Source organism: Pelobates fuscus, chromosome 6 (genome assembly GCF_036172605.1).
Source record: "Pelobates fuscus isolate aPelFus1 chromosome 6, aPelFus1.pri, whole genome shotgun sequence".
Classification (NCBI taxonomy): Eukaryota; Metazoa; Chordata; class Amphibia; order Anura; family Pelobatidae; genus Pelobates; species Pelobates fuscus.
The window spans coordinates 176,610,443-176,620,317 of record NC_086322.1 but is presented as its reverse complement, the minus strand read 5'-3'; the positions used below and the strand labels follow the sequence as shown (position 1 = coordinate 176,620,317).

Below are 9,875 nucleotides of genomic sequence, written 5' to 3'. Positions count from 1 at the left end.
AGGAGATCAGGTGCACAAGAGGGGAATAGAGAAGGGCACACAATAGGGCCTGGGGAAAGGGACAATGACACAAAGGGGCACAAGCAGGGACAATGACATACACACGGTGGTGGTGAGTCTGTATATTTATATATTTGCCCCTAAATAAAATGTTTAACATATGTGGACATAACATGTCAGTGTCTTATACAGGGCAGGCTGGGTGTATTGGGCGGTGACAGTTTTCCCTCCCTGTTCCAATGCGCAGGTGCGCTGTTTCGTTTAGTTTCGTTTTTTTTTTTTTTTTTTTGTTTCAATGAAGACGCGCGCGAGCACAGACTACGCCGACTGAAGCGAGACGTCGTAAAATCGCCCGCCCGCCCGCCCAAGCCGTAAACTCATGCAGCTTCTGCGCTCCAGCCTCTGTCGCTCTGCGCATGCGCTTCATTTCAATCCTGCTGCAAATGGGAACATGTGTGAGGTCGCGGAGGGATAGTGGCAGCTAAGTTAACAAACACACCCGTGCCAGCATGCCGTTCAATAAAGTCATGTTACTGCGGGGCCGCCCTGCTCTCCTTGTTTCCCCTGTGAGCAGACTGTGTGAGCGAGCCTTCTCCGGCCGCCCCGCTCCTTCCCGGTAAGCTGACCCAGTGTGAGCCACGCTCCGGTATAGGTGTGCTGCATGCAGAGTCCTGGCAGTGTCAAATAGTTGGTTTCAGTGAGAGGGAAACTTGATTATTGCCGCTGTTTATAGTGTGGAGAAGTAGCAGGAAACCCCTATAGAGCTCTGTCATCAGAGCTACATGTGCAAACTATAGGATCCTGCTGTACAGAACAGCCCGAAAAGAATTATACTATTGTGGGTTATTTTACAATAAAATTCACAATGAGAAAAATAACTTTTTTTTATTTTAAAATTAATGGGTTCTCTAACCACCAGGTCCACTTTAGTGACTCAAAGTGGCCATGATACAAATTGAGTAAGGAGCACAACCATAAATGTTTATATACAAAAATAAAGGTTTATTGAATGGGTACACACTAATAGCATATCTCATTAAATACGAAACCAAAGAAAAAAAATCATAACATGTTGTAAAGCAACTGCCAGGAAAATTCTGGATATATGTACACGCCAAGGGCGTGCGTAATGCATGAAATAATATAAGTATCAATATCATAGGTGACTAAATGAGAGACCAATACAATCTGAACCCACAAAAGCCTCTCCCTTGATAAAGGCATTTTGCTGAAACGTTGGGAGCTTTTTGGTTGACTCTCCTGCTTCTAACTAGGTCTGGTATGCTTTTTGTACTTTTTATTTTTTATTTTTATATGTGTTTGTTTTTGTGGGTTCGGGTTGTATTGGTATCTCATTTAGTCACCTATGATATTGATAATAATTTCATGCATTACGCCCTTGGCGTGTACATATATCCAGAATTTTCCTGGCAGTTGCTTTACAACATGTTATGATTTTTTTCTTTGGTTTCGTATTTAATGAGATATCCTATTAGTGTGTACCCCTTCAATAAATAATTTTTGTATATAAACATTTATGGTTGTGCTCCTTACTCAATTTGTATTTGTGTTTGTTTTTTTGGGGGGATAGAGCCTCATGTAAGTGAGCACCCAGTATCTAGTTCTTACAAAGCTCCATTTTAAAGGACTAGCGTGTATTAATTATTGGAGTGTGCCTACCTTGTCTTATTTTTTTACTCAAAGTGGCCATTATGCCAGGAGTTGGTATTATTATTTATATAACATCGCATATCCACAGATAGTTGGTTGCAGGACCGGCGCATGTGAATGTTTGTCATCAGTGTGCTTGTGACAGGTGTAATCGTGTTCTCCCTTCCAGTAAGTGCACCTGCAAGGGATGCCCTCACTCTTTTTTCTTTCTTTAAAGGACCACTATAGTGCCCTGAGGGTGCTGCCGGGCTCTGGGGAGAGTAAAGGGTTAAAACTTACCTTTATTCCAGCGCCGGGCGGGGAGCTCTCCGCCTCCGATCCTCCCTTTCGGCTGAATGCGCATGCGCATTCAGCCGGTCTCATAGGAAAGCATTTACCTATGGACGCTTGCGTGCTCTCACTGTGATTTTCACAGTGAGAATCACGCAAGCGCCTCTAGCGGCTGTCAGTGAGACAGCCACTAGAGGATTTGGAGGCTGGATTAACCCTATTATAAACATAGCAGTTTCTCTGAAACTGCTATGTTTATAAAAAAAAAGGGTTAATCCTAGAGGGACATGGTACCCAGACTCTGGTATAGATCCTGTGCCTGCAGGCTCACTGTTCAATTCTGTCATTTAGGATTGAAATTATTTTTTTTCTGTTTATGCAGTCCTAGCGACACCTCCTGTGACTGTCACTCACACAACCTGCATGATCACATGTTGACTTTCTTTTGAAGTTTGTATCCTCTCCTCTGTGAATTGCCCTGAAGTCTCATGCAAGCTCTGAAAGGCAATTAGCAGAGCAGGAGATAAGAAATTCTAGAATAAACAAACTGTGTAATAAAGGCACTAAAATATCTAGGTTCCTTTTCAGGAAGACTGTGCAAATCACATACAGGGAGGTGTGACTAGAGCTGTGTAAACAATGTGATTTAACTCCTGCATGGCAGATAATTGAGTAGTAAAACAGGGGCATGATCTATACACCCAAACTGCTTCATTAAAGGGACACTCCAGGCACCCAGACCACTTATGCCAATTGGAGTGGTCTGGGTGCCAACTCCCCCTACTCCTAACCCTGCAAGTGTAATTATTGCAGTTTTTTTATAAACTGCAATAATTATCTTGCAGGGTTAACTCCTCCTCTAGTGGCTGTCTACTAGACAGCCACTAGAGGGAACTTCCTGATTTCTAGCAAAGATTTTCTTTGCTAGAGCGTCGATGGACGTCCTCACGCTGTGTGAGGACCTCCAGCATCGCTCATTTCCTCATAGGAAAGCATTGAAAATCTTTTTCAATGCTTTCCTATGGGGAGCGCTAATGCGCATGTGCGGCATTGCCGCGCATGCGCGTAAGGTCTCCTCGGTCGGTGGGCAGGATCAGCCTCGCCCACCAGCCGACGCAATCAGAGGGAGGAGCGGCGCGGAGGAGGAGACGGCGACGAGGGACATCGCCGCTGCCTCAGGTAAGTGACTGAAGGGGTTTTCACCCCTTCAGCAACTGGGGATTGTTGGGTGGGAGGGAGAGGGTACCTCCAGTGCCAGGAAAACAGATTGTTTTCCTGGCACTGGAGTTTCCTTTTAAGCTAAAGTTGTTTTGTTGACTATAGTTTCCATTTAATTCCAAAATAAAAAATTGAGGCAAAAAGAGCTGATCTGGAAAAATCATCCAAACCCGCTATAGTCACAACTGGCTATTTTGGGCTAAATTTTTCCGTTTGGATTTCCTTATCAAAATTTGTAGTTTAGTATTGGTGTGAGTCATGGTGGCAGCAGCTAGGTGTAATTAGTGTGTGGGGATGGCTGGCTGTATGTAATGTCATCCAACTCACACATTACATACTGCCAGATGTGTGCAGGCTTTATGTAGTGCATGTGTTGGCTGTTTGTAATGTGTGCGTGCCCGTTGGTTGTATGTAGTGTGTGTACCTTACTTGTGTGTTTCAGATCAGCTGGATTAAAGTCGAGTTTGGAGAGGGAAATATAATGCTGGAGTAAATGGGAGATTTGTGTTCATGCACTGTTTTCTTGGCCTTTATATCTTGTCAGTTTCTGTGCTTTTTATAACTAAAAGCTCAATAAACAATAGTGCTGTTGGATCACTGTTAGATCTAAAAGGCTCATAAGAGCACAAGTGAATATAAATTTATTGTGCAACATGTTTAGACTACAATTCTTTTCGATAAAACAGTTGATTAGTCTTAATTACACAGGTATATTGCATCTTTTAGGTTAGGTTTTCAATCCTGAATTTACTTTTTATGACTTTATTAAATCTATCTTACAGCAGAAAGAAAGGAAACAGCCATAGCTAAATTATTTTATTGTAAATAGGAATTCTCTCTGTTAAAGACCCACTCCAAGTAGCATAACCATTACATTACACTTTACTGGTTATAGTGCCAATAGTACTTTGGCGCTTCACAGTTGGGAGACCCCAGGTAAGGAGACAAACCTTTCACAAATGGTTTGACTATTAACCATGGGAATATTCCAGTGCACTCCTGGCACAATAATTACAGAATACAGTAGTAGATCTGGTGCCCTGAGTGTTCCTTTAACTTTTTATTCCCTTTACCATAGCAGGATTCAGCCTGCCTTTGGAGACCATACGTTTATTTTTCTTTTTTCTTTTTATGGCTCTCCAACCTATTATTGTATAAGATTTATCTAGAAACCGTTTATTTTCTCGAACACCTCGCACATTCAGCCAAAGTTGTACGGTACACTATTGAGTGGTCTAGGGGTCTGACATAACTCTTTTTATGTAATTCCATATGCTGAAAAAAAACAAAAAAACTTGCATCCATCAAATTCAGCCTTTTTCCACATCTGTTTTTGCTGTTGATACAAAAGAAGGCAAAAAAGGTGACACTTGTTTGTTGAGCAAATTAGGAAGTGTCCAGCCGATCACAGATGTGCGGTTGTACAACTGACCCTAACAGAAGACCAAACAAGAATTTTTAATGTAATGGCTAAAAGTGAGTGTGAACTATATATATATATTTTTTTTACAGGTTTGAGAGTTGGGAAAGTGTTGTTGGCCTCGAAATCCATGCACAGATTAATTCCGAATCCAAGCTTTTTTCAAGCTCACGTGTTCAGTTTGCTGCCCCTCCTAATTCTACAGTTTCATTTTTTGATGCTTCTTTGCCAGGAACATTGCCTGTAAGTAATTCATTGTTAATGATTTTATGTCAGTAATGTATTGGTAAAGATAATGACTACTTCACGTTTACCTACAAGTCTTGTGTAATTATACCCCACTCTGACAAGGAGAATATGCATTACATATTAGCAGCTATTGTATGACAATCACAAAGGCTTGGTTCTCTGACTTTCAATGTCCTTGTGTGGCGAGAGGAAGCCAAATGTCCTCTAATGCTTCTCACTGAGAAGCATTAGATTAAATTATCCTCTGGTAAGCATTTAATTAAAGGGGTGATGGGCTTGCCGTACATGTGCTCCTCTATGAGAAGCATTGTATTAGATGTGAAGTTGGAAGTTGTCAGTATTTTTGCTGATGAAAAAGGAGGCAGAGTGGGCAGCATGCACAGAATCTCAGTACTGGGAAAAAAGTAAGTATATTGTTATTACTTACATTTTAAATCGTACATTGGAGGCGGAGGTGAGTTGTGCTTGGCATAGCTTTTATAAAATAAAGTATAGATTCCCTTTAAAGGGTTATTCCAAGCACCATTACCACTACAGTGATTTGAAATAGTGATGGTACTTGTAATCTGTACGTGGCGCAGTTCAGTTTGAAATGTGCCACTCCGCATCTCCTCATAGGGATGCATTGAATTAACCCTTTTGCTGCCAGAGGTGTGACTTCACCTCCCGCAGGAGCATTAGCCAACCATGAATAAGAGCGGCGACAGAAGACCGGTGACACCCTCTCCGTACCTCAGCCTATCCTACAGATGTGTCCCCTCCCCGCTGTGAGGAGGAGTGATGTTTCAGGAGGAGAATCATACTGTGTCGAAAACTTGGCCTTCGTATGGGATCAAACGTAAGTTTTCCTTTATGTCTATTGTGGTGGTTATTTTTGGCAAAGAGAAAAACTTAAACATTCTTTCCTCGCGTACAGCCACAGCACAAGAGAATTGTTTGTTTTAGTGATGGACAGGTTAGCCTCTTCTGTAAAAACAAAAAAAACTTGTTAACATGCTTAACCTCCTTACAGCCCTTTAAATATCTTAAACACAGGACCACGTCCATTCTTACTTGTGCCTCGAGTGGGATAGTGAAGTAATCTACCAGTGACAAATTGCAAGTGCTGCGGTGTGGGTTCCCTCAGCACCTTAGCCAACCGAGTGGTGTGCTGTTTACTTATTGCGTCAGTGCATTTACAGGAAGTCTGGGTGACATATTTATGGATGTGCATTGTGGGCTCTGGCTGACCCAAGTGACTGCCAATCATCTTGCAGGCATGGCACCTTCTCACAGTAAGTAGAACCCACACCCAACAGGTGATGTGTTCCAGATCAGTTTCTGCACAGGCACAAATGGAAAGTCTGCCTTTGGCCTCAAATATAAATGGCCCAAAGGATTTAAAAAGCTGCATTATCGGTTTAACAGCCAGGGTGTTTGTCATAACAGAATCTCAATGTCCACCAGCCCCCCACATGGTCTAAGGCCAGATGAGGTTAAAAGGTTTTAGATTTTTCAAAGCACTTGGCATGTGCAGAATGCACCTCTTCTGGATGGTCACAGATAAATTCTGAAAACTCTTTCAGGAAGCACTGGAAAAGACCAAGCAAAAGGACATGAATCCCATTTTATCCTGGTTTTAAGAGATACTTTCTCAAACATATGCAAATTAAAGAGGCTAATTTTAAAGAGGCATGGCGTGAGCATGCTAGTAAGGGAAATGAGAAGCACAGATCTCCATCTGAATAATCATTTGGAGAATGTTCAAAGTGCACTTCATTCTAGAAAAACATCTATCATAGATTTAGATAAGGAAACATGTTTTCCTTTAGAAAATACCTTTAGTAGAAGAGTGTCTGTCTCTCAGAAAACTCTAATGAGGATCAAGCATGCTTGTTATATTAGGCAACAACTTTCTCTTGAAAATAACAGATGTATCTTTAAATTTAGCATTGAGAAATATGGGTCTTTTTTCAGTTGCCCAAAAGGCAATATGGCTAAACTTATGGTCAGCGGACACTTCATCAATATCATCTTTATGTGAACCTCCCTTTGAAAGGCAACAGCCCTGTGTTGGAAGACTTAATTAAGCACCTATGTGAGAACCAAGAAGCACGGGCACAAGACAAAGGTTTAAGATGGAACAGAAGTTTTTACACCGATTATCAGAAAAGCGATCATTACAAGGAATATAGGTTGCAGCCCTTTTCCAGATAGGAAACCGTTTTGCAGTACTCCAATTCTTGAATGGCTTCAGAACGTTTGCAGATCACTGGGTATTTGCAACTCAAAGTCAGTGGGTTTTGGATACAATTAAATATGGATACAAGATAAGGTTAGTGACAAAACCAGCTTCTGAGTTCCACATACATCTCTCAAAAAACAAAATTAACTTCTGAAACTATGAAGCTGTCAAAAATGTACCAAGCTCACAAAGCTTAAAATAGTATAATCCAGACTCTTTCTGGTGGGGGAAAAAAAAAAAACATACAAGACTTTCCAGGCCAATCCTAGATCTGAAAAATGTGAATTTGTGCTTTCTACACCAAAAATTCAAAATGGAGACTATATTATCAGTCTCACAGATTCTGCACAGACGTCATGGCAACTTTAGACTTAATATACATATTTTCATATAACCATGGATCAATCATTCAGAAAGTACGTAATTTTCTTTTCACATCCCTTCCTTTCTTCTTAAGTAGAGCATCTAAAATATATACAAAAATTTTGCCTTTGGCAGCGTTTCTTAGAAAAAGAGGGGTTATATCATTACATATTTGGATGATAGGTTCCAGAAAATTGCAACACCTTTCCAGCTGAAAAAATATCTAAATATCACTCTACAGATCTTACAAGAATATGGTTATATTATAATATGGCACAAGTCAAACCTAAATCCAGCTGACTCCCAGAGTGAGTATGAGCAAGCCTGTCAGAGTGAGTGAGTGTGTGCGTGTTTGCGTTTAGGTACCTGCTACCTCCGATCGCATGAGAAATGTGTTTTTATTTACTTTTTTTTTTCCACTCTGTGCCATTTTCGTCGCAGCTGGTACCACCTCAATGGCTGAGATTATCAATTGTTATGATCTAAGCTAATGCTTGCCCTTAGGAAAGTATTGGGAGGATTTTGTGCATGTGCAGCAAATGTGCCACTCCGCATCTCCTTATACGGATGCATTGAATTAATGAACCTCTATGAGGAACATTCAGCACCTACATGCAGAGCTTGGAAACCCTGAACGTCGGTGCTGCACGTGGTGTTGCAGTGACCCAGGACTCTGTAGTGGCCGTCTGAGTGACTGTCACTAGAGGTGTTGCTAAGCAGCAATGTAAACACTGACGTTTTGCTGAAAAGGCAGTGATTACACTGAAAAGTCTTAATGGTTAAGCTGTAGTGGTTCTGGTGACTATAGTGTCCATTTAAGAATTGCATTTTTCTTGTTGAAAATGACTGGCTCCTAGATTCCAAACAAATTTGTCAAGCCCTGACTAAAATGAATATCCCTCTTGTATTTCCGATGATACAAAGGCAAAAAAAATATTTTTCACTTGCATAATATTACATGTGAGAAAAGCATTGCCACACAATCTGTTTTTTTCTGTTTTACCTACGTGTACTTTTATATATATAAAAAAAATGTTTTTATTTTTTTAGGTAATTAACAGAAGATGCATTGAAGCAGCTGTAATGACAGGCTTGGCTTTAAACTGCACTGTAAATAAGAAATCCCTTTTTGACCGAAAGCACTATTTCTATGCAGACTTGCCTGTGAGTATTTTTTGCAATATTTATCAATATAGCCAATCTTCGAACTAGGTTTGGTGTAATTATGAGATGTGTTACTAATGCATCATGTGTTAGTGGTTTAATTTGTATTTTAAAGCGTGTTCAAATATTGTATGCATTAAAAAGAAGACAGAAACTATGCCTTAAACAGTAGCACATGTTGCATACGTGGCATTGCAACAGTGACCTAATTGTTATGTAATATACATTAGTAGAAATAATTCTGCAAAGCACCTTTATTAGCCTCTTTCCAATGTAGAATAAACAGCTTAAATGAAGTATTATTAAATGGGGGAAAAACATACATAAGCAGGGTTAAGAAGAATTTTGCAAAACATTTATATTTAATTTTGCAAAGTCTGTACTAAATTGAGCATGCAAAAAATACAGGTAATAATTTAACCCCTTAAGGACTGAGGCAGTTGTACAAGTTCAGATTAAAATGTAAACAAAATCTTGAATTTGCGCTATATATTAGGGATCGACCGATTATCAGTTTTACCGATATTCTATATTTTCGGCAATATCGGTATAGGCCAATAAAGATACCGATATTGCCAATAATACATAACCGGAGGGGGGCCTGCAGCAAGCTGTGAGTTACCTTTCCTGCAGCTCCATCTCTAAATCTTGCGAGACCCGTGGCCGCAAAGCGTTGCCACGGGTTACCATGGCAGCGCTCCGCGCAGCACACAGACTTTACACTGGGGAGCTGGAGGAGCTGCTGGAAAGGTAAGTCACCATGCCACCTGACCAGGTAATGCCATAGACCCCCTCCCTGACCAGGTAACAAGCAGGGAGGGGGGCCAAAAAATTTAAAATAAAACATAAACATTAAAATAAAAAAATGCCTTTCTCCCCCCCATTTTACACAAATCACATCCCTTCAGGAACACACACACACTGCATTATATACACACTACACACTGTATATAATGCAGTGTCTGTGTGTATAATGCAGAGTGTGTAGTGTGTGTGTATAATCCAGAGTGTGTAGTGTATGTGTGTGTATAATACACACACTACACTCTGCATTCATTATATACACACTAAACAAACACACTGCATTCACTTTACGCACACTACACACACTGCATTCACTTTACGCACACTACACACACTGCATTCACTTTACGCACACTACACACACTGCATTCACTTTACGCACACTACACACACTGCATTCACTTTACGCACACTGCATTCACGATACACATATTACACACTCTGCATTCATTATATACACACTACACAAACAGTCACTGCATTAACTATACA

General features: G+C 40.6%; 1 protein-coding gene across 1 annotated transcript in view; it reads left to right on the top strand.

Annotated features, from left to right (window-relative positions):
- Positions 1-391: 391 nt before the first annotated feature.
- The window catches only part of GATB (glutamyl-tRNA amidotransferase subunit B), an 81,241-nt gene continuing 71,757 nt past the window's right edge, over positions 392-9,875 (top strand). The window contains exons 1-3 of the mRNA XM_063460098.1: positions 392-616; positions 4,672-4,822; positions 8,466-8,579. Of these exons, the coding sequence (XP_063316168.1) occupies positions 510-616; positions 4,672-4,822; positions 8,466-8,579 (372 nt within the window). The 5' untranslated portion in view covers positions 392-509. The remainder of the gene's footprint in view (positions 617-4,671; positions 4,823-8,465; positions 8,580-9,875) is intronic.